This window comes from Pipistrellus hanaki, assembly GCF_964339955.1.
Source record: "Pipistrellus hanaki genome assembly, chromosome: 3".
In the NCBI taxonomy this organism is placed as follows: Eukaryota; Metazoa; Chordata; class Mammalia; order Chiroptera; family Vespertilionidae; genus Pipistrellus; species Pipistrellus hanaki.
Genome location: NC_140505.1, coordinates 123089034 through 123114789, shown reverse-complemented (window position 1 = coordinate 123114789; position 25756 = coordinate 123089034). Strand labels below are relative to the sequence as shown.

The 25756-nt window shown below is 38.2% G+C and overlaps 1 protein-coding gene across 10 annotated transcripts in view; it reads left to right on the top strand.

The window, feature by feature from the left end:
* The window catches only part of NAV3 (neuron navigator 3), a 774341-nt gene that overhangs the window by 518168 nt on the left and 230417 nt on the right, over positions 1-25756 (top strand). For 9 of the 10 annotated variants that reach the window (XM_084876277.1, XM_084876279.1, XM_084876278.1 and 6 more), the window contains 2 exons: positions 21010-21127; positions 21770-21822. In XM_084876277.1, the coding sequence (XP_084732403.1) occupies positions 21010-21127; positions 21770-21822 (171 nt within the window). Of the gene's footprint in view, positions 1-21009; positions 21128-21460; positions 21648-21769; positions 21823-25756 lie in introns of those variants that run through there. The other variant, XM_084876280.1, reaches the window with a different exon arrangement.

Sequence of the window (25756 nt, the reverse complement as noted above, 5' to 3'; positions counted from 1 at the left end):
AATTATTAACTGTTTAAATTTGAGTTAATTATTATTCACCAGTTAATAGTGTGGATTAACTATTAACTGGTTAATAATACAGAATATTATTATATAAATATTAACCTGTTAATAATGTGGATTTTGTATTCCAAAGAAAGCACGATGATTTCAAGAGAAATATCAAAAGTGCTTTATTCAAAGTAATGCCCATCGCTAGCTACACATTTCCACCATCTTTCAGGTAATTTGTGGGTACCATCCTAATAGAACTTTTCTTGTTATGAGGCAAACCATTCAGAGACCCAATTTTCCACTTCTTCGTATGTTTTGAAGTGCTGCTCAGAAAGTGTGAGTGCCATCCATCGGAACAAGTGGTAATTTGAAGGAGTAAGGTCTGATGAATAAGGCGGGTGGGTTAATATTTCCCAGGCAAGATCTTTTAAAGTTTCTTTAACTGGTTTTCAAGTGTGTGATGGTGCGTCATCATGAAGCAAAATTACTTTGCTGTGTCTTCTGGCCAATTCTGGTCATTTCACAATCAAAGCAAGGTTCAAATTGGTTAATTGTTTTGGTAGCAATCAGTATTACTCGTTTCACCTGGTTTTAGAAGCTCTTAATACACCACACCTTCCTGATCCCACCAAATGCAGAGCATTGTCTTCTTTCCAAAGCGATTTGGCCCAGCAGTCCATGTTGATGGTTGACTTGGATCAACCCATGATTTTGTGCATTTGGGATTCTCAAAATAAATCCGTCTTTCATCACCACAATTCAATGCAAAAAATACTTTAATGCCATCGAAGCAACATTTTACTGATACTTTTCAGTTTTCCATTTGTCTTCCATTTGCAGTTGATGTGGCATCCATTTTCCTTCCTTTAAAATCTTTCCATTGCTTGTAAACAATCGGAAATTGTTTGCTGAGTGATGTGTAATCTTTCTGCAAGTTGTTTTTGAGTTTGACACGCATCTTCATCCAATAATGCTTGTAATTGTTTGTCTTCAATTTTTTTTAAGTTGACCTGCATGTTCATTGTCTTTTACATCAAAATCATCACTTTTAAAGCATTTAAGCCAGTGTTTACAAGTATCTTGAGATAGAGAACATTCACCATAAGCTTCCTGAAGTATTTAGCAGCACTTTTCTTTAAAAAAAAGTAATAAATTAAAACTTCCCACCACTGCTGTGTTAGGGGGCACAAAATGCAACATTTTTAAGCGTAAAAATATCTATGATGTTAACACCTTCAGAAAATTTGACATATGAAGTTTTGAAGCTTGTTGTCAATAAAACAAAATAGCATGCATAGCAAATTGAATATATATCAACATACATGTAACTCAATCTATTGAAAAAAAATCCTCATTGTTAACTATGATAGTACAACTAGTACCTCCCATCTCTTCAGTCCAGCTTTGAGAACTCAGCCATATCACACCCCCTTTCCTTCCTGCCACAGAGGTGACAGTGGTGGCTTCATGCTCTTGCTAAAATCTGGGTTAAACTTTCCTGTTTGTTTTCATGGCTATTCCATCATTTAAATCAATGGTAAAAAATAAACAGTTTTTCAAATGATAGATACCTGGAATGTGTTCTGTCTTCCTGATATAGTGACTTCTTACATCCAAAGGCAGTGGTCCAGGAGATCCTTTGGGCTGACAGTTTATATTCTTTTTTTAAAATATATATTATTGATTTTCCACAGAGAGAAAGGGAGAGGGATAGAGAGCTAGACATGTTGATGAAAGAGAAACATCAACCAGCTGCCTCCTACACACCCCCTACCAGGGATGTGCCTGCAATCAATATACATGCCCTTGACTGGAATCGAACCTGGGACCTTTCAGTCTGCAGACCAACGCTCTATCCACTGAGCCAAACCAGTTTCAGCAGATAATTTATATTCTTAAAGGGAAAATAGCATTTAGGAAATGTAATGACATTTAAGAACACTTTCATCTGCACAGAATCAGCAGCATTGTTTTCTATTGTAGGAGGATTAGCAAACTATAGAAAGTCCACATTGAACTAATCAAAATCAACCCTTAGCACTTACATTTCTACCCAAAGATCAGTATTCTGCCATCTGTCCTTCTGTATGTCAAGGACAATTGTGATAGTTCTCTTTTCTCTTTTTGGATCCTAGGGATTCTGTTGATGGCATTATTAAAACTCTTTCACCTTGAAATATAGGCAACACCACTTTGTGGTCTTTCCCTTGGGCAAGTTTGCATGGTCAAGGCTATTTTCTTTTATGAACTGTATTAGCTTGCGTATTTCATCTCTATTCTGTTAGCCAGGGATCCACAAAAAGAAATCATTTGACTGAGTATGATTACTCTATACTGATGCCAGCTAGTCCAGAGCTGTTAGCTATAATTTTGTTAGGACATTCCAACCAATTTTAAGTTATTTTAAAATGTATCCAGTAGCTTATGCTACAAAAACAACCCAAAACTGCATATTGTGAAACAACAACCATTTCTTTGGTTCACAACTCTGTGGGTTGGCTAATTAGGGCAGCTCGTCTCTGCTTTATGGGCCCACCCATGTATGTGGTAGCAGCTCGTCAGCTCTGAGTGTTTCTGAGGGTTGCATGGCTCTCAGTAATCTGGTGTATGATGGCCTCATTTGATAAATCTGGGATGATTCTCACCATATGGCCTTGCCCCATCTTACAGACTAGTCGGGCTTGTTCACATGGATGCTTGGAGCTCCAAGAGCAGCGTGCAGGCAAGAGTCATAGTGTTTTTCCAGGTCACATAGGAAAGTCAGACAGACAGATTCCATATTGTGATAAGAAGAGTGGACAGTTGTGACCATTATCACAACCACCACAAAAAATATATGCAACTGACCAGGTGATACATTCCAGAAAGCATAAAGAAAGAATCAGAGAACAGGTTTGAGGAACTGTAAGAGAATATTTTCAAAGACAAGATAGAGGAAGAATTGGAATCTGTAGTGATTGAAGAAGGGAGAGATGCTTAGGTTTGAAGTGAGTTTGTATATCACAGAAGGATAGCAAACAGAACAAATATTGTGTGCCAATGGGCAAAAAGAAACGGGTATGTGGAGAGTAGTCGATGAATCTTGGATTAGTCTGAGAGAGGGTCCAACCATGGTAGAGAGCCTTTTAGCATCAAGCTAAATCTTGACCAGGCATCCACATGAGTTGAAACATTGGTCATACCAAATAAAGTAAACATACCTGGATTATTATGTTTAGAACTATATAAGCTTGGGGTCCAGCTTAACTTCTAAAAATGCTCATACAGTACTATTGCAACTCTGTGTAAGTGGAAATGGGAATTGCAGGAGTATATCATGTCAAATTAAGTCATTGCTTTGTGCCTTACTTCTGAACCCCCTGTTTTACCAAAATACATAATTAAGAAAAAGTTTCCAAGTCAGTAATTAAGTTGGTTTTGAATTTAAATGTGTTACCTAGCAACTACTGAAGGACATCTCTCTCAAGGCAAAATAAATCATATTAATTTAGAAAACATCTGTTTTCTTATGATAATAGGCATGTTTTTATGGAGACAATCTGTATGTACAGTCTTTTCATTGGCAATTATACTCCCTTTGCTTTATATTCATCAGTCAACAGAGTCCTGCCCCTCAAAGGGCCACTGTTCATTCAACTTTATGAAAACCTAAATGACCTGGATATTCTGTGGCCCTTTGTCATTGTTGGAGGTTTGTGATCTGAATTTGAAGGGAACAACCCATTATTTTTATAAAGTACTGAACAGTCATTCATATTGCAAATGACACAATAAATATGGCAGGTTTAGAATTTATCACGATTTTAAGCACTACTCATCATATGCACTTACCATTGAGCATAGTATTAGAGCTCAGGGTGTTAAGCATAGTTAATAGTCTAGCTACTTTACTATCTGTGTGACCTTTGGTAATTTTCCTCATGTCTCTATATCTTAGTTTCCTTAATGTAAAGAAAGAAGAAGAAGAAGAAGAATTTCTTTAATGTTGTTGTTTTGAGAATTGCATTATTGTACTCTAGTAGAACACAGCACAGTGACTAACACATGGGGAGAATCATTATATTTTGTTGTTATTAGTACTATAACTCAAGTATGTATAATTAATACTCTAAAACTCACAATTAATATTTGAATAAAGAATACTATACTCTGCCCTAGCTAGTTTGGCTCAACAGATAGAACGTCATGCTGTGGATCAAAGGGCCCTGGGTTTGAATCCAGTCAAGGACACATACCTTGGTTGGGGCTCCTGCAGAAGGCAACTAATCCATGTGTTTCTCTCACATTGATGTTTCTCTCTGTCTGTCTTTTCCTCTCTAGTCCACTCTCCCTAAAAATCAGTGGAAAAATATCCCTGGGTGAGGATCAACAACAAAAAAGAACGCCATGCTATATATTGTACCTAATTTTCTCAGTCACTTTATCCAACTCAACTTTATTTAACTTTATCACATTTGTTTGGAAAAAAAATGAGTTGGTTTAAGGATGGTCTAATATTGGACATGAAAATGGAAAAAAAAAAAATAGGTCTAAGAAGCATATGATGAAAAACTCCAAAACTATAAAAGGAATTGAGCCCCAATGGACCTTTTTACTTTTAATTTCATAGAACAAAGAAGTAATTCAATATGTTTTTCTGGAAACACAATTAATTTGGAATTGTGGAAAATTAGAGTTTTAGAGAAATATAAAGGGTGAAACTGAGAATTATCTAAAAGACAAGTACAACTATTTGTACTTAGTACTTTTATGTACCAGTACTCAAATACCTTATGGCTCATGTAGCCAAATATTTGCCATTTCTTTCCTCTTGATTTGTAAGCATAAATCCAAATGTTAACCAGCATTATTTGCCAGAAAAAGTAAGGTATATATTTTTAAGATTATATTTGAGATGCTTCTTGCTTTGGAAAAGAGAAGATTATCAGAGAATACAGTGACATCTATTACTGTTTGCCTGTGAATGACCTTAAAAGATAATCATTCAGGTTCTTAGGAATTACCTGCCTGTATCCTTGTCATAAAATATATTGCTGAGTAGAAAATATTGGTTAGAATAGTGGGTTTCTAATTATTTCATTACAAGAACATGGAAAGGACCCATTGTCAAGAAGTTATATAAATGTTAATTTTCATTCAAATTTTAATTAGGAATTTTAGAGGGTAATAAAGGTTCTTCTGCTACATCCACACCAACTGAAAAAATAGTTAATGGAGACATAAAAATGAAGATCAATATTTTATTTTAATTATCTTTACGACTGTTGGAGAATTGTAGCCATGTGGCAGCAATGTTCTTTATAGTCCTGTACCACAGAATGAGCCATAATATATGCACTCTTCTCATTGGCAATTATACTCCATGGAATAACCAATAAATTGTGATTATTATTAACACAAATATATTATAGCCACAAACAATGTGCTTAAGAGCTGCAGCTTGAAACTGACTTGGGAAAGATTGTCTAAAATTTTCTTTTTCTCATAGCTACTAGTAAATCCCTTTACCTTGGCATTAACATGAGTCTTCTAATATGAAAAAAAAAAGAAAGAAAAGAAAAGAAAAGAAAAATCTACTGGAATGCATAGGGTTAAAGTGACATGTTCTTAAGGAAAGCATATATATGTCTATATAATTTTAGACACACACACACATATGCACACATACACACACACATATATTTGTGCGTATATTGGCAATATAAGCATAAATGGCTTGAAAATGTTGATGTTAGTCTTCTTATTGTTATACTTGAGGCCTGGTGCATGAATTCGTGCATGAGTGGGGTCCAGCAGGCCTGCTCTGATAGGGGCCCATTGGGCCAGGCCACTGGGGAGGGGGAGGGACCACAGGCAGTTGGCTGGTCAGCCGCACCCCTGATTGGGGTGTTGGGGGGCCAATTGGGGGCTGGACTGGCCAGGGGGGCGGGCTGATTGGGGCCTGGATCAGGCTGATTGGCTGCCACAGTGCCCTAACAATAGCCACCAGTCAGTCCAGTCATTCTGTTTGTTCCGCCATTCTGATCACTGGGCTTTTATACATATAGACTAGGGACCCAGTACACAAATTCATGTACCTTAAAAGGAACAGTGGCTCATGAGGCTGCTGTAGGCACAGGGGAAGGACTTGGCCAATCTTCACTCATCCAGCCCCTCCTGCCATGGCCTCCGGTCCCCTGTAGGTCGGCAACTCCACTCCAGCTGCTGCTGTTCCAATGAACTGATGGCACTAGCCCCACTCGCACCTGCTGAAGGTGTGGAGTGATGGGGGCTGGAACCTGCAACAGGTGTGAGCGGGGCTGACGCTATCAGCAGGTGCAAGTAGCAGCTGCTGCCCTGATCACCCCTCAGGAGTACGGGGAGGTGGAGAAGCTCTCAGGGGCAATCAGGGCCAGCAGCTGCTGCTTGCACCTGCTACTGGTGCTGAGTGATCAGGACTAGCTCTGGGCACCAGTAGTGGGTATGAGTGGTGGCTCCAGTGCTGGTTGCAGGTGAAAGCAAAGCCAGTGCCAGCAGCAGGTGCAAGTGTCAGGCAGGATCATGGAGCGCAAGAGGAAAGAATTTTCAGTAACTACCAGAGGCTTACCCTGATAACAGTTACCGGTGCCCCACATTGTTTTGGCTCCCCTCTCACCTGCTCTACCAACCTACCGTGGCCAATGCCTGACATGTTCCACACACACACACCCTGGTGGTCAGTGCATGTCATAGTGACCAGTTGTTTGGTTATTCTGCTGCTCAGTCTATTTGTGTATTAGCCTTTTATTATGTAGGATATCAACAGAGAAGATAGTATGGTAACCTTGAACACATGTAAAAATTAAAGAGAGAGAGAAGCAATTGCAGACCTGGCTCTGTACCTTGCTATTTATTGACTTTGAACAAATTGGTAAACTGATCTGATCCTCAGTTGTCTTCTATGTAAAGTGAACATCACAATACCCACCCATTCTTATGTCCCTTTGGAGGGTAAATGAAATAACACCTATGAAGTTCCCAGCACATGGTAGGAAATATGTTTCTGGGAACATGGTAATTAGATTAAAGCCCACCTCTGAATCTTCCTCTCAGTGAATGTGGAATGCAAGAACTTTTGGTTATTTGCCTAAAGCAGCAATTTTCAACCTTTTTCATTTCATGGCACACATAAACTAATTACTAAATTCTGCAGCACACCAAAAAATATATAAATATATTTTTGTTGATCTGACAAAAAAAAGTTATGATTTTGATTTATTCAACCTGATTGCTATTGCTATTGTTGTGTTGTTGTTGTGTTGGCTGTTGTCTTTTTTTTTTTTTTAACGATTTAAAGGAAAAGATGTCAGGGCTGCTGACTAAATAGTCAATTATTGCATATTTTACAAAATTCTGTGGCATACCAATGTGCATAGCACACCTGTTGAAAATTGTTGGCTTAAAGGAAGCTACTACCTGTGCCAGCCCTAAAGACCTCCTTAATTCAGCCATTAGTTCCCCATTACAATGCTAGAATAGCTGCCCTGGGACAGTTCCCTGCCTCTGTGTTTTAAAATCTCTGAGCTGTGAACTAGTGCTTTGCATTCCTTCTCCTAATTGCTTTTCTGGTCACTGGGTTCCTGTGAACCTCCTAGTTCTTTTCTGATCTCTTTTCTGATCATAAAAATTAGTTTTTATGTCTCATTAATAAAATAAAAAAGATCTCTTAATCTTTTAGATGCTCACCTACTTCCATCATTCTGCTTCTGGGAAAATTCTTCATCTGTATTTATTCTAATTTTTGTAATTCCCATGTGCCTTATTGCCCTCTCTGTTGTCCTACAAATGTATTGGTCTCATGTTCTGAACCTGAACAGGCCATGCAAAGTGTCTTTCCCTTTCAGACCATGTGCCAGTGTTCACCCTTACCTTTTCCCAGCTTTTCTTGTCCTCTTGACACCGTCCAAACCCATCTTACCTGTGAATCTCTCTATTGGGAATCTTGCTAGTGTTCATATTATACATTAGAATCCAAAGTCTCACAGCACCTTTTTTACCCTAGACCAAAATGTGATTTTAAATGTTCCCTATAATTTTCTTAAAATACTTGTAATATAATGCTTAGAAATAAATTTTAATTATATAAAAAGATATTACGAAAATATTTATAGAGAAAAATACCTATAAATCAAGTCACTCTCATTACATATACTATTATACCCTGACTTTGTTTCTAGTATTTTTTATATGCACATCTCAAGATTGTTTTATATTTTACTTTTTTCATTATACTTTTTCATTTCACTATATAAGTATAATAATTTCTATTTTCATGGTTACTTAATAGTTCATAGGATGAATAAACTATATTTAATAATGAGTTCCCTGTTGGTTTGTTATATTATTTCTGATGTTTATTTCTTCAAATATTAATAGTTAACATTATAAATGACCTTTTTGGTGTACAAAATGAGTAAGGAATTATTAATGATGAAGAGCTTATAATAAGTACTAGGTGCCCATTTCAGGAAGGTTCATGCAAGGCCTTCCTTCCCCTGGCTGCCAGCACCAGTTTTCCTTTGGCACTTGGGATCCAGGCCTTGGCTCTGGCCACCCCATTCCATCTTTGCTCCGGATGGAGCCTTCAGTCTTCTTCGTTCTGGCCAGAGTGCCGCTCCTATAGCTCCCTCCACCCCCCGACACTCCCTCTCATAGCAGGTGTCAGCCCTGCCCAGCAGCTCCCTGCCTGCATATGCAAATTAACCCACCATGTTTGTGCTAATTTGCATACTCACTCCCAACTGGCTTATTTGCTTCATGGAGGTACAGTCAATTTGCATATTTTATTTTTATTAGTGTAAATTTTTAAATCTATATTCAATGACTTAATGAAAAAATTATCAGGAATGAAGAGAAAGTCCTCGGTATACAGCTGTGATCTCTGGAAGAGAAATGGGAATATTGGGAATGCCGAGTCCTCCTTTGGACTTGTAATTGAATTCATGGACATTGAGAAATTGTTCTGCAAATAGTCTTTGGCTCAAGGAGAGTATCTCTGTAACTCAAATCAATGCCAGCTTATAAAAGAGCCCAGGTTTCAGGGGCTCAGCACAGTATTCTTTTTTTTCCTCTCACATCCCAAGGCATTTCCTGTTGTTGGGTATAGAGTTGGGATCATCTGGTTTATACAGTCACTCAAGAACTCATACTGATGAATGGTCTGCCGGTTTCATTATGTGGCTTCCATGTTCCACCTGGACATGTACATCCAGCTGCCCTGGGTGTAAAAAAATGGAGAATAGGATTCAAAATAAGGATATTTTATGGAAAAAAATTAGTTTTTATGTCTCATTAATAAAATAAAAAAGCAAAAGGTTTTTGATCTCATTATGCATGTGCAATAGTTATTATTGCATGTTTGTTTGGGGCAAATATATTAATGTAATTCATGGGTAGCATGTTTCATTGATTTTAATAATGATGCTTTATTCTGTTTAGAACATCTTGCTTTTGCAAATGTTTTTTTTTTTTTATTACAGTTAAGCCTCACAATAATCATGTGAGATAGACATGGTAGATAAGTCTACAATCCCTGCATTCAGGAGAAGGAAACTCAAGTCTGGTAGTTAAGTGGTACTGGGAAAGGAGCCCCACTTTTCTGACTTTAGTCTCCACTTCTGAAAACCTTAAAAATTTAACTATGTTTTTCCTCAGGGGGTTTGGGGATTGAATAATAACTACATCAACTGAGACCAACTTCTCTGCCCAGTGAAAAGTTTTATCTCCTGAGTGTTCTATGTTCGATGGACATTTTAGACCTTGTTTCACATACATCATGAGGAACTTCAATCACAGGGATAGGTTTATAAGGAAACAGGCTGTAGAATTTGGTTTGAAAGCTTGAATTTGAAATATTGGCCAATTTAGATTTTTATGTGCCACCTTGCATTTGTATATAAATACAATATGAACCCCGCCAGTGTTGCTCGGTGGTTGAGCATGGACCCAGTCACCAAGAGGTCACTTGTTTGATTCCAAGTCAGAGCACATGCAGGGGTTTGTGAGCTCAATCTCCAGTAAGGGGTGTGCAGGAACAGCCAATCGATGTTTCTATCTCTCTCTACCTTCTCCTTTCCTCTCTCTCTAAAACAAAAGCAAGCAAGCAAACAAACAAACAAAACACACACACACACAATAAAAATTGTACAGTGAGCAGTCTGCATTTTTCCATTGTTATTTTCTGTTTTACTTAATGTGCAATAATTTCTAAGGGATTCAAATGGAATCCTTAGCAATCTAGCAGTTGGGGTGCATTGAAAATGAAAAGATTTCATGAAAGATTTGGGAATTTGTGAGGTGGCTGTTACTATGGTGACTTCTGTAGTCTTGGGGTTCTTTTAGCGGTCAAGAGACTTATGTGAGCAGTTTTACCTTGCCATGTTAACAAAGCTACACAGAAGCAGCCAGAATTGTCTGATGATCTTGGATTTATGTAGCTCTAGCCCCTACCCGTGGTGGTTTGGAGCTATAGCAGGTCACTGGAGAGAAACCGCCTGCAGGAAGCCACAAGTAATTGTCTCTGATTGGAATATACATTGGATCAACAAAGTATCCTTAGCAATCTTGCCATGTGACATGCATATGAATAGGTGTGTGGTGTGAGTGTTGTATTATAACTTTTGATAGCTTCAAAAATGCCAAATATTTGTGAAAATAGGATGTGCTTTAGTTGGAGATCAACAAAATCTTCCAGATAGTACTGTATTTGCTTAGAATTTATGTAATAAAACGGAAAGAAATATGGCAAGAAAGCAAATATTTTGAAAAGTCTACTCTCCCCCTCCCGCCCAGAAACTTTGCTCCTGCTGCCTGTCACTGGCTAGTTGGATGTCTGAGTAGCCCTGGGTGCTACACTTTATTTCCATTACTTTTCACTGCTGCTTTTTAGCATAGCAGGAAGTACGTTCCCTTCAGCTTCCAAGTTCTATGCTTTTAGTCTAAGTAAATGTAAATCACCCCTTGCTAGTCACTTTCTAAATAAATAAAGGATTTTCTGTCTTGAAAAAAAAATTTAAATAAATGCCTAACTTTCATGATTTATTAAATCATTAATAATTTAAAAGGTGAAAAACATCAGTATAGGGCCCTGACCAGGTAGCTCAATTGTTTAGAGAGTTGTCTTCATAAGCCAAGGTTGAGGGTTTGATCCCCTATAAGAGAACACGTAAGAGTCAATCAATGAATGCATAAATTAGTGGAACAACAAAATGATGTTTCTCTTTATATATCTCTCTGTCTCTCTCAAACAACAACAATAGTGGAACGAATGGTTTGCAAATAGCATTTACAATTAGTATACTGTGGTCTTAGTGGGTTTTTCTTGGCAGAAAGATAAATTTAGTAGGTTAAGTTAAATTCTATATAAGCCAACATTCTTTTGTTATCTTTCCCTTAGACTGAGATAGCATTCTCTTTACATTGAAATACAGTTTAAAGTGTTAGAAATACAATCATTTTTATTTGTGAGCAGTATTGGTCTATGCCAGTGGTCGGCAAACCGTGGCTCGTGAGCCACATGCGGCTCTTTGGCCCCTTGAGTGTGGCTCTTCCACAAAATACCACGTGTGGGTACACACGTACAGTGTGATTGAAACTTTGTGGCCCATTTGCAGAAGTTGGTTTTCGGCCTGGGCGAGTCTATTTTGAAGAAATGGCATTAGAACACTCAAGGGGCCAAAGAGCTGCATGTGGCTCGCGAGTCTCTGTTTGCCGACCACTGGTCTATGCCATTAGTTTTCACACATTAGATATACCAGGCTCACCTTGAGGGAGGGCTTGTTAAAATTCAGATTCCTGCCAAAACCGGTTTGGCTCAGTGGTAGAGCGTTGGTCTGTTGACTGAAAGGTCCCAGGTTCGATGCCGGTCAAGGGCATGTACGTTGGTTGCGGGCACATCCCTGGTAGGGGGTGTGCAAGAGGCAGCTGGTCAATGACTCTCTCTCATCGATGTTTCTGGCTCTCTGTCTCTCTCCCTTCCTCTCTGTGAAAAATCAATAAAAAAATATATTATAAAACTCAGATTCCTGGCTCCACGTGCAGAGTTGCTGAGTCAGTAGATCTGGGGTGAGAACTGATAATTTGCATTTCTAAAAAGTTCCCAGATGGCTCAGGCACTGTTGGTCCTGGGATCAGACTTTGAGAACCACTGGTTTACACTAAAGTTTCTACCAGTCATTCTTCACTGCCAGTTATTGGAATGTGAATGAAAAAAAACACAAAAAAAAACAGGTGAGCAACTTAGAAATGGAGATCCTAAGATTTATACATGTTTATCCTCTCCCTCTTTTTTAATTGTTGTTAGTATTGCAGATGTCCCCCACCTCACCCCAGACTTTTCCCACACTGTTGTCTGTGTCTATGGGTTGTGCATATATGTCCTTTGGTTAATCCATTCCTATCCCCTTCACCTTCCTCCGAAATTTGTGTTTTGTTAACATTATTTTCCTACACATACTTTCTGCCAAATTATTTGGGTTTTGAAGAATGGTTGCTAATATTTACCTTTAATTTATTTGCTCTATCTATGAACACCAAATATCAGACTGAGATAAAAAAGAAGGTAAAAGAATATCAAGTATGCCATTTTGTGTGTGTGTGTGTGTGTGTTCTGTTTATTTGTTTGTTTGTTTTTACCTTTAGAAAATTCTGAGAAAGGAGAGTTCTCTTGACTGTTTTCCTAAAATACCCTTTTGGAACAGTTTAGCATGCACATTTTAGTTCATGTTGTCACCTGCATTATTAGAATTTTGCAAGCCCTTAGGATGGATTCCCCATAGAGCACTCTGTAGACACCAGATGTTATAGCAGTCAAATAAAGGATCCCCATACCCCCAAGTTTGACATGTATATGAGAGGCATGGAAATAACTGGAGGAAGCTGGAATTATGGAAGGCTCATAAATGAAACATTTCCTTTTGTGGGGGCTAACAGTGCAGATTCTGAGCCAGAACATCTGGGTTCCATGCAGCTGTTGTGACCTGGGGAAAATATTTCACCTCTCTATTTCAAGATTCTCATCTCTGAAATGGAATAGTAGTTTCCTCCTCTAAGGGAGCTTTGAAGTTTGAGTGCGTTATACCATTTAAAGTGTTTAAAACTGTGGCTTACTCTCAAACAGTCATTAGTGGACAGTACCTCTTGGAGAAAGAATGCTATATAGATCTTTATTTTTGTTAATGCTGCTGATAGCAGTGGAAATGCAATTGAAGTTAACTGAAATAAGATTTAGAACCAAAATTTTGCTATCTATAATAATAAAAGTGTCATATGCTAATTAAACTGAACAGCTGAATGACCTTCCAGATAACCTTCTAGACAAAGCCAGGGCTGTGAGGACCAAGGCAGCCACTGTGGCTGTGAGGGACAAGGCAAGCCGTTATGGCTGTGAAGGCCAAGCTCCTTGCATTAATTTTGTGCACTGGGCCTGTAGTCTCTCTCTATAAAAGCCTAAGCAACCATTAAGACCAAATGACCAGAATGACCAATTGACCAGTCGCTATGATGTACACTGACCACTGAGGGGCAGATGCGCAATACTGGTCCTGACCTCTAGTGGTCAGTGAGCTCCCACAGCCAACCTCCCATGGCCCCTCCCCCACTGGCCGGCTCCTCTGATAGGCCCCACCAGGTGGGCTGGCAGGCCAACCTTCCACAGCCTCTCCCCCCTGGCCAGCGTTCCTCCCATGGCCCCTTCCCCCAGCCAGTCAACCTGCCACAGCCCCTCCCCAGGCTGGCCAACCTTCTGCGGCTCCTCCCCCCCCCAGTCAGACAACTTCCCACAGCCCCACCACCCACAGACAACCAACCTCCCATGGCCCCTCCCCCACTCCAGCTGGCCCCCTGATAGGCCTTGATTGCTGCTAGGCTGAGGGATCCCACCTGTTCATGAATTCATGCACCAGGCCTCTAGTATAATTATAATATCCAAATCCTTTCTTAAAAATTTACAAACTATGATATATTTTATCTTCACCTAAGGATATTTTTTACTGATTTCATGGAAGGGAGAGGGAGAAAGAGATAGAAACATGTCTCCAATATGAAAACATATGTCAGTATGTTCCAAGATAATTCTTATGTTCCAAGAAAACTCTGGCAGTGAAGGAAAATAAATGTTCAGTCAATGGATATTAAGTGGCAGAGCAAAAATTTCAACAATATAGAAATAATCTTAAAGAGCATATGCTATTGTCTAATAGTTTCTAAATTCATGCTTATAATGAAATATACAATATGCCATTGTATCTCTTATTATTATTTTAATTACTGTAAAGTAAGTATTATGTATATAATTATGCTAGAAATTATAAGAACCCCTTTGGTCAATTTAGTATTATTAATTCTTCTGAATTAACTGAAATGATTAATGAGATAGCATTTATGTTCCTAAATTGCAGCTGAAACAGTTGAGAAAAACTGGCTTCAGTTGTATAGAGGTAAATCTTATTAAAGCTTTGACCAGAACCTTAAGACAAAAATACTTATTGACACTGGTACAGAAAATACCAAACATTGATTTATGATTAATTTGATGCTGTTCCCAATTATTTCAATTTCTTCATTAAAAAAAACCCACAGTTTTTACCACATCCTACAAAGTACATTAGCTTACTTTCTATAGCTTATTTAACTGAAACTCACAAGTTAAATACTATGATTACCATATTTTTTCTGTTTATAAGAAACTATTTTTTTCTAAAATCATTAGACTGAAAATTGAGGGGTGTCTTATACATGGAAGTCAGCTGGGGAGTCATGCAGGTACTTAGCTGCCCATACTTTGTCAAACAGGCTCCTCCAATCACCAGCCTTATTGTTACTGATGTCAGCTGATGCTGTAATTGGAGGTGGAGGTGGTAAGTGTGCAGATCCAGCAGGAAGTAGAGTGGAGCCTTTTAAGCCCATAAAGATATAAAAAGTCAAATACCGGTAAGCGATTGTCTTATTCTGCAAAATTCAAACTGAATGTAATCAGCTCTGCAAAAGAGCATGGAAATAGAGCTGTGAAGAAACAATTTGGACCTCTTCCCACTGAGTGTATGATCAGACAGTAAAGAAAACAGGAAGAACAATTCCTTAAGATGCCAAAAAAGAAGAAGGCCTTAAGAGGAAAACCAGCAAAATGGGCAAACTTGGATTATGGAGCAGCGCCAGAGTGGCTTATGTGTGTCAACCAAGCTTATTCAATGTCAGGCAAGAATGATTGCAAGCGAAATGAACATTGTTGATTTTAGAGGAAAGGTGCATTTACAAAATGGTGCTTCAATTTCATGAGAGAAGGGTTGGCCATGAGAACACGGATAAAGTTAGTTCAGAAAATGCCACCGGTTTATGAGGATGATCTCACATATATAGACAGTGACTCAGAAGACAGCAGGGATACAATAGAAGTTAAAGAAATTGATATGTCTGGAACTAATGGAAATGAAGAGAGTAGTGATGCAAACAGACTGGATAAAGTGACACGCCGCATAATATCATAGTATTGATATGTAAACCTTACCTGCAGTGATTACTAAATAAAAATGTGTTCTGTTTAATGTTTAAAACTAGTGGCTGGTGCATAAATTTGTGCACATTGAAAGGAAATTAATTAGAAGAAATATTCTAATATTGCTATTCGCCCTTTCTCTATAATAGAAGTGTCAAAGATGAAAAAAGCAGTAAAATGTACATGAAAGTAATATATAAATTGATTAATTAATAAACAATAACAACATGATATAATAATGAATATTTCCATTAATTTTTTCTGTCATAATCTTTATTTATCATTAATTTTTTAAAATATGCCAGATATTCTGGAAAAATTAAATCATTTGGACAAACTTTGCCTTTGCTACAAAATCGAGTAAATTTTTCATGAGATGATTTTTCACCCAAGAAATTTAGGGATAGACAAAATTGACACGTAACAGTCATTCCACCACAACTGTGTTCTGATAGCTGCACCCTCATTTACCTCATTTTCATTATGAAGGCATTTCCTACCAATATCAGTAGTACTTGTTGATGACTATTTTTCAGACATATTCTGACGAGTACATCACATTCTTTTGGCTTCAGAGGTATATTGTGGCCATAGTTGGTCTTCAGACTTAGTCTTTCAATAATTTCAGCTTCAGAATGTCAAAAAAATATGATGTAATTACCCAGTGTCCACAGCCACTCTTTCTGGGCTGGGCTGGGCTGTGGGTTGCATCTTGTGCCATGGCAGCATAGGCTGCAATTTGGTGAGCTGTCACTCTGGGGTGATGGCAGAGCCTGTGTCCCACTTGGGGGAAGCCAAGTGTTGCTTTGTGGGCACCAGGTCCATGGTACTGTTTCTCTGTGTGCAACACAGCAGCTTCTGCATTGAACATCTGCCCCCTGGTGGGTAGTGCACCTAATAGTGACTGGTCAAACAGTGGGAAGGACACTTGGCATATTAGCCTTTTATATATAGACTAGAGGCCCGATGCACAAAGATTCATGCAAGAATGGGTCTTCCTTCCCTTGGTTGCTGGCACTGCCTTTGCTCTGGCCAGAGCCACCTTTTCACCTTTGCTCTGGTCCAGAGCCACCTTTCTGCCTTCCCATGCTGCCCAGAGGCCTGGAGTGGCTGGGGTGGTGCAGAATGCCTGTGTTGTCTTCATGACGACACCTGACATCTTTGTTGGGTTGATTTGCATACTCACTCCTGATTGGCTGGTGGGTGTCGTGAAGGTATAGTCAATTTGCATCTTTCTCTTTTATTGGTGTAGATATTGATTTCTTAATTTTGTGTTGGAAAAGTGTGGAGTGTCTTATACACCGAAAGATTCACTATTTTTTTGTGAAAATGAACCATGGACAACTTTGGAGTTCAGATCCAAAATCCAGACATAATTTCAACATTCTGTTGTGTGTGTTTTTTTTTAACAGATTCTAATGACAGTTGACTAGGTGGTTTTCATCTGCTCTCATCAGAATATTACAATAAGTTTACCTATGAGTTTTAAATACATTGATAGTCTATGTGTCCTTTGCTGAAGACTGCCTCATTAAAGACACACCTTATATCTCTACTTTTTTTATTTTTAAAAGATAGAAAAATATTCATATGATATTTTACATATACATTTTCTAATTTTTTTTAAATATATTTTATTGATTTTTTACAGAGAGAACGGGAGAGAGATAGAGAGCTAGAAATGTCGATGAGAGAGAAACATCGACCAGCTGCCTCCTGCACACCCCCTACCGGGGATGTGCCCGCAACCAAGGTACATGCCCTTGACAGGAATCAAACCCTGGACCTTTCAGTCTGCAGACCGAAGCTCTACCACTGAGCCAAACTGGTTTCGGCCATTTTCTAAGTTTTTTATTGTTTTATACTAGAGTCCCAGAGCACATGAAATCATGAGCAAATAGCTTGCTTCCACTTGCTTGCTGGCTGCCCCGCCCATTGCTGCTCATAGATCTCTGCTGCTAGTTGCTCTCTGCTGCTAGAAGCTCGCACCCCACCCCACCCTCTGCAAGAGCTGCTGCTCATTTGGTCATGGTGGTGTTACAGCCACAGGCCTTTTATATAAGAGAGTTCCTTACCTAGATTATAACATCTTTTTGAAAGGCACTGATATATTTGAAGGGTCTTAGGTATCTTTTGCATATGTCTATTAGAAAGAATAAGTAAAATAATGTGCATAAGACTTAGTTTTTAATAGAGATTTATTTTAAATTCATTTATGTAGTCCGAATTGGGTTTTTTTTTTTATTGCAGCTAAAGTCAGAGCTACTGTCTGAGCAAAACTTCACATGTTAAAGTCTTCTCAGAGAAACATATATTTTTATAATAGGGTTTCTGTAGAAATCAGGTGACTTCCTTCCACAAGTCAAAGCTCTTAAGTGTAGGATTCCTGGTCCATGAAAAATTGTTTCATGAGCCAAATTATAGACTTTCCCAATAAGGTCTTGAAGCTTAGCTGCTGGCTTACTATTGGTTTTCTCAACTAAGTCCTGGGAGGGATTTAGATAAAGGATAAGGTACTGTTGGCATGCATTTGGCAAATGCAAATATTCTTGTTTTCACTTTTTAAAAATGTTTTTATTGATTTCAGAGAGAGGAAGGGAGAATGGGGAGATGAATAAAAACATCAGTGATGAGAGACAATCATTGGTCGGTTGCCTCCTGCATGCCCCTGACTGGAGATGGAGGCAGCAACTTGGGCATTTGCTCTGACCAAGAATCAAACCATGTTCTCCTGGTTTATAGATTGATGCTCAACTGCTGAGCGACACCAGCCTGGCTTCTTGTTTTCATTTTTAATGTATTTCATTCTGTATCTATTTAGATAAAAATTTTCCATAATGTAATGCCTTCATAAAAGAAAATCTATGAAATATGGAGTTTTATGGAGTGATGTCCCAATGGAGGCATTGCAGGTCTGCATGAGAACACGACACCTTACAATCAGATATGTTCCTCTGGGTTGGAGGGTGGATAGATCTGTGGACCCAGGGCATCAGAGGTCAGGAAGAGTCAGAGGTATGAGTAATGTCGGAGTGAGCAGTACAATTTCTTTCATTTTCTTTTACCAATCTGCTTTAATTTTTAACCCTCTGCCAAGTGATACCTTTAACATTGTTGGAAAGCTATCATAGCAAACACCAGATGCCATACTAATGATGATAATAGACATTTCTTCAGGGCTGACTCTGTGACATGTACTTTATAAGTGCTATCTTAGTTCTGAAACAATCCTGTAATGTAAAATGATATTTTTATTTTATAAATGAGGAATCTGCTTACCTCAGAGCCAGGTCTGCCTGACTCCAGAACTTACCTTCTTTATCTTTAAAGTTACTCACATTGTTCTTATAACTCACTGCTATATAGGCACAAATCAAGACAGGGTCAACTTGTAGCAGCATGGTGATTACCAGAGAGAGGGGCATGGAGGAGGTAGGAGAGGGTTTAGGAGGAATAAATGGTGATGGAAGGAGACTTGACTTGGGGTGGTGAACACATAATACAGTATACAGATGGATATAGTCTAGAATTGTACACCTGAAACCTATATAATTGTAATTGGGTGACATTAACCAATGTCACCCAATAAATTCAATTTAAAACTATTTTAAAAATATTGGGTCAACCAGAAATTTCTACTAGAAGGCCAAACAATTAATGCTATATTTTGTTTGATGTATAGATGAGGGAAATGTGTCAATGTTTTAGATCCTAAATTGTATAAATCCTTATAAAAATAAAATCTTATAATAATACAAAAAATCTTATAATAATACAAGAAGAATAAAATTTTTATTGAGAAAAATGATCACCATCTAGAAGTCATGTGCTTGTTTTCTAATTCTGAAGACAATTATACAACTTACTTTTCTCACACTTGAATATTTTCATCAAAGACCATGAACATAAGAAAGGAGATGTAATTTTGCTGTCATGTTTTTTCCTATGCAAATGGCTGCTTCCAATTATTTATATCTTCCAGAAAATGTAATCACTACTACTTATGCAATAAGATCCAACTTTATATTTTGTAAAATAAAGAAATATTCTATCTTCTAGGTTGTATTTTTTATTTTTGAATATTTATATATAGGATCCATTAAAACACACCCATACACACACAAAAAAAAAACCTTACCAGCTCTACTTTTAGGTAAGAACACAAGCATATGCATGTGCAAAGATATGTATGTAAAGGTGTCTTACAACTTTAGTTGCAATGAAAATATATTTAAACAAATTAAACATCCTTCAACAGGGGGATTGATATGTATAATAGAAAATCAAAGATAATGAGATAAATATATGGGAAAATATAAGGGATATGGGTTTAAAAGTTTTATTAAAATGGAATATAAAATTTGAGCCAGCTTTAACCTAAAATCCTAGTGTGTGTGTGTGTGTGTGTGTGTGTGTTTGTGTGTGTGTGTGTGTGTGTGTGTGTAACATGGTGTTATATAAAGTGTAAAATTCTAGAAAAATCATCTACAACTATTCATACCAAATTATTACAAAGAGGGTGGGGTTGCAAGTTGTGGGAAGACTTTCACTTTTGATTCATTTTATTTTTAAAAAAACTATGTTTGGTTTTGTTAGATATAAAATAGTGCTTTTTTACAGTCTGGTTGGTATTCAGTGCTTAAGATTTAAGCTACAACTCAACCTTTCCAGTCTAATACACTTTCAGAATACTGTTTTAATTAAAACTGAAAAGTCTGAACATTTTTATCCTTTCTGTTAGGTTACATTACATGAGTAGGGGCCCCATTCCATCTGAAACACTGGTAACATTTTATTTTTGTGAAACTTCGGGCCAGTTCCAACTTTTTCTTCTATCATAATCTGTTACTGGAGTCACTTTTACTGTGTCAAATGGCCAGTGTCCTCAATTCTGTATTGTAGTTTCTATGTAATAATTGCATCTGGTTCCTTCCTCCTCTTATATAAACTCATTTCAAGAGGCTGAAAGGGGAGACAACGGTCTGAATAAAATATCTTAGTGATTTGCAATTTATTCCTAAAATGATGCCAAAATTATTGACACATATAGTATCACATGTGACAAATGTAATAAAGTCTTCTCAGAGAAACACATTTTTTTAAGTAGGGTTTCTGTAGAAATCAGTCCAGGTGGTGTCCTTCTACAAGGCTAGACAGTTTATTTACCATCTGATAGAATCAGAGGGAAGAGAGTGAAATCCCAAAGGGATTTGCAAACAGGAGTCATCTGGGAAGGGAGTTTTGCTGTGTCACAAGTGACTAGCCCCTGGTTTTGAAAGAGTGAATCATCTCCCTTTGAAACAAGAGATAAGTGGAGGAAAGAGCTGTTTAAAATTTTTTACAACTATTTCCTTTTGAGCCATGACTTCGTAAACTGGAATGTGATTCAGAATAGCTTCCCTTTGAATCCAGCATTTGTCTTCGGAGTTTTTATTAGCTCCTTTTCCTCCGCCCACCTCACTTCTCCCCTCAGCCCATCTCACTTCTCCCCTCCCTCTGTCCCGCAGATTTACACAGACTGGGCCAACCACTACCTGGCAAAATCGGGCCACAAGAGGCTGATCAAGGATTTGCAACAAGACATTGCAGACGGGGTGCTGCTAGCCGAGATCATCCAGATCATAGGTAAGCCCTGCCCTGCGAGAGAAAACCCGATTGGCGCTCTCCCACTCCTTTTGGAGAAACACAGTTTAAGTAAAATGCATACAAACTTGGTCCATGTGTCTGAGACTAACGCAACTCTCCCGTGATTTCAATGGAAATGTTTTTGTGGCAATGTTTGAAAAAGGCAGTGTGGCCACACTTTTGAATGGTTAGAACTGTATCATACATACACTGAGTTGTCAGAAATGAATGCTTCATTAAACCATATGTCTCCCATGTGTGCATTTCATTAGCTGGAGCAACTTACGCACTCGGAGATTCCTTGAAACTGTATCCTGACCCAGCGGGGACAATTGTGAAAGGTTTCATGTCAGCAGTCATTTGGCACGGACTAAAGAATTAGCAGCAACTTCCTTCTCACACCCCCCTCCCTTTTTTTTTTCTTTTGCCTTGTGCATATGGAATTGTCGGCTGCTAACAAGTGTGTCCTCTTGTACTCTGCTTGGGAGATAGAGTGAATGTAGCAGCAGCATTTTGCTTGGTATTTTGTTTTGTTGTTGTTTTGTTTTAGTGTTTTGTTTTGTTTTAGTCTTTTGTGTTTCAATTCATTGCTTAAGCATCATTCTTTTTTTTCTCTTTTTTTATTTTATTTCTTTACTTTAGCAAATGAAAAAGTTGAAGATATCAATGGATGTCCTAGGAGTCAATCTCAGATGGTAAGAATCATATTTATTCTAAAACAGTGCTTACCTTCACTTCTAGATTTAACTGCATTTGTAAATGGACTAGAAAATTATTTTGCGTGTCTTCCTTCTTGTTAAAGAAACCATTTGATCACATTCTATGATATGTATTTGGGGGTTTGCCATTTATGAACAAGTGACAGCATTAGTACAGTTGAATGTGTATGACTCCTGAGTAGCATATCCCCAGATGTTTTAACACGTCCTGACATCTCTTTTGTTTATGTCTGAATAATCTGACACTGATCTTGGTGGTAATAAAACCCATTTCCAATTTGAAGTGGAGCCCTTTTGTCTGGACAACTGGCTTAAAGAACAGAACGTGCCATGTGCATTTTGAAAATAAATGAATAGTATTTTCTTTGTTCATAACAAAGTCCAATGTAAACACATGGATTCTTCAACACTTTTGGAAATAGCTCGAAAGGCACGCTTCTGGAAGTGTGCTGAGCAGTGACTAATTGGGACATATGATTCATGCCTTTTCCAGAAAGTCATTAATCTGGAGGATTGCTGTTCTCTCAGTCTTCTCTTATCTTTACCAACTGGTAAAACTTCAAAGTTTAAACTAAAATAATAGGTTAATAAACTGCTGAAATACAATAGATACCTCTTTCCTAATGAAATAGCCACAACTTAATGTTATAGGACAACCTGAAATGCAAAATGCCTTACCTGAATTTTCATCAAAGATAAAATCAAGAATGGTAGCCAAAATCCACAGCATGACGTTTCTTCCAAAACTCTTTTTAGCACAGAAGAGACATTTTATATAAACTTTATGAGTTTTTAATTGTCAGAGACTGGAAAATAAATTTAAAAAAAAACAACAAAAAACACAAACCTGAACTTTTTTGACCTGCTGACCTGCTTTACTTAATGTGAGAAAACTAAAATCCAAAATAATAAAAGGAATTTATTTTAAAGTGATTAACTAGCACATCGTGTGTGTGTGTGTGTGTGTGTGTGTGTGTGTGTGCGCGCACGTGTGTGTTCAATGAGCACTCCAAGGACTTGTTACAATGTTGTAAACTCTATGTAGTGGCTGTGGAAAGAAAATCACTGTTAAGAAAAACTGTAAAGTACTTAAATTTTAAGGAAATTTTCTAATTTAATTACTCTGAGCGCAAACATGGCTCTATGGAAATTAATTATAGTTGTTTTCTGAAATTTTACTGAAAGCATTTGCAATCCCTTTGTACCCTGCTACAATTACAGGTGTGTGCTATTGAGGAAGACATGTAACCTCTATGAGCCTTAGCTTTCTTATCTATAAAAGTAATCTCCAATTAGGATATGATATTGACATATAATTATGAACATTTTTACTACCTAAACTGATAAGGAAATGAAGAATAGTATTACTACCAACTTTACAAGGAGCACATTTCTGAATTGCCACCTGTGAAAAGATTTTTAGGGGTTTCATATTATAAATCCCAATAGTCCCAGAATATCCTCCTATCTAATAAAAGGGTAATATACAAATTAACTGTCACTCCATCACAAAGCTGACAGTGCCCATAGCCACAAGAAGTCAATGCCCAGTCCCCTCAGCCCTGCCAGAGTCCCCCAGTCCTGGGGAGGGGGGTCGGGGGGGCAGCCCCTGAGAAAAGGCAGCATGAGTGGCCTGGCAGAATGCTTGCTTTGTGGTGACACGGCAAGCATGCTGCCCCAGCTGCAAAGGGCCTCTGGGCCACAGAGAGCCTCTGGTCAGCGTGTACAGAGCAGCCAGGCCTAACAGAGAGCAGAGAAACATGGGGAGTGGGCCTAAGCCATCACGGCTCCCAGATTGGAGAGGGCTCCCCTGAGGGCTCCCATATTGGAGAGGGTGCAGGTTGTGCTGAGGGACCCACCCCCTGTGAATGAATTTCAAGCACTGGGCCTCTAGTATTTTATATTTCTTAAGGCCGATGATGCTGGTTTTACTTTCATCATTTTAACCATAAGGGGGTTTTAGATACTAAAACTCCTACCTTCTCTGCTATCATTCCAATTTGATTCTAAGAACCTGATTAACAACCAAACTAATACTTTATGACAGGAGGAAAAAGCCTCCAAAGCTTATGACTGGATAGAGATGCAGCCCTTAGATATCATTCTTGAAACATCTGTACCAAAGTGTCTACAGACTTATAAAAATACCCTCATGAGTATCAGTAACTTTTTATTACTTCCTGCTCCTTATTAGCCCCCAAATGTCATGTAACATCTCATGTGCATGTCATATTGAAATTTCTGCTTCTGATTAAAAACAAATTTAAAGAAACAGAAAAAATCAAAGCCTAAGAAATGTAAATGCTATGAAAAGGTAGCTTTTCCAGCCAAAAAGTATTAGTCAGAATCACATTGGATTGTGAGTAAGAATGACTTGGATTCTAATTTTTTCTGATGTGTTTGAACATTGAATAAAATTGGCATGCCCTCAATATGTTGATTCAGAAGAATACACATGATTTAAATGTAACGTTTTTGGTATAAATTATTTTTGCCTCTGTTCTTAATTGGAATTGGCACTATGCTATTAATGAATTAAAAACCCAGACTTTAACAGAAACAAGAAAGTAGAGGAAAGAGAATTATGACAGCATGGCTCAACTTACAAATTTCATTTACCTATTCCAAACAGGATGTTTCTTCTTTATCATAGAACAGCCCAGAGGCACTGTGTCAGGAACAGGGGCATTCAGTTCCTACTCACAGAACTACGTTCACCCCATCTTTATATATACCGTACCTTATCTCTATGGCCTTGGTCTGCTGTTTGTGTTTAACAACACAAGTAAGGTAAAATTAGGTCTGCTACTATTACTGGTCACAAGTTGTCTTTATTTAAATTGCAGACTTTATAACTTTTATTGGATTATTTTAAGCCTTCAAGAAGATAAGTTCTCTGGTGGTACGAATCTACAATATATGGATGGATTCCTGTAACAGCCAGACAGCTCATGTTGAGCTAATATTAACTGAGCACCCAGGGTACCAGGTATAGGGACATTTGAGGATCACAGGAGCAAACACTTAAATAATAGCAACAGTGTTGCATAGGCAAGAATGAAAGGACCATGAAGGAATGAACCTCATGTGTTCCAGAAACAGGTAGAAGACCACTGTGGTTTGAACACAGTGAGAGGTATATTATTCATCAGTTATGAAGCCTTTAAGAGACTTAAAGTTGGGCTATGACATGATCTGATGTGAATATTAAAGAGGTCACCCTAGATACTTCCCAGGAACTATAGAATACATGTTGCTCTCACATTGTATGTGAGAGACAAAGAGTATCCTATATAATAAAAGGCTAATATGCAAATTGATCAAAGGGCAGAATGACTGGTTGCTATGACACCAACTGACCACTCGGGGGCAGACACTCAAAGCAGAAGCTTCCCCCTGGTGGTCAGTGCACTCCCACAGGGGGAGTGCCACTCAGACAGAAGCCCACTTATGGCTGGCAAGGGCAGTGGCGAATACAGTGGCAGTGGTTGGAGTCTCTCCTGCCTCCACAGCAGCGCTAAGGATGTCTGAAATGATGGCTGAGGCCAACCTAAGCTGGCAGTCAGATGTACCCCAAGAGGTCTCAGGCTGTGAAAGGGTGCATTCCAGGCTAAGGGACCCACCCCCAGTGCACAAATTTTGTGCACTGGGCCTCTAGTAGGGAGTATAAAATGGTCCCATTCACTCAATGGCTTGAGTGAATAAGAAGTTGTCATTAAATACGATGATTAATATAGAAGGGGAAAATAAATTCAGATTTTGATGAGTAGAGTTTAATATATCCTTTGGAATATCAAGCAGGCAGTGACTTTAGGCTATCAATCATGCATTTCTGAAGGACAAAAGTAAGAATATAGCAAGTACATAGGGTGTGGTTGAAGCTGTAGGGAAGTATGAGATCTCACAGGTC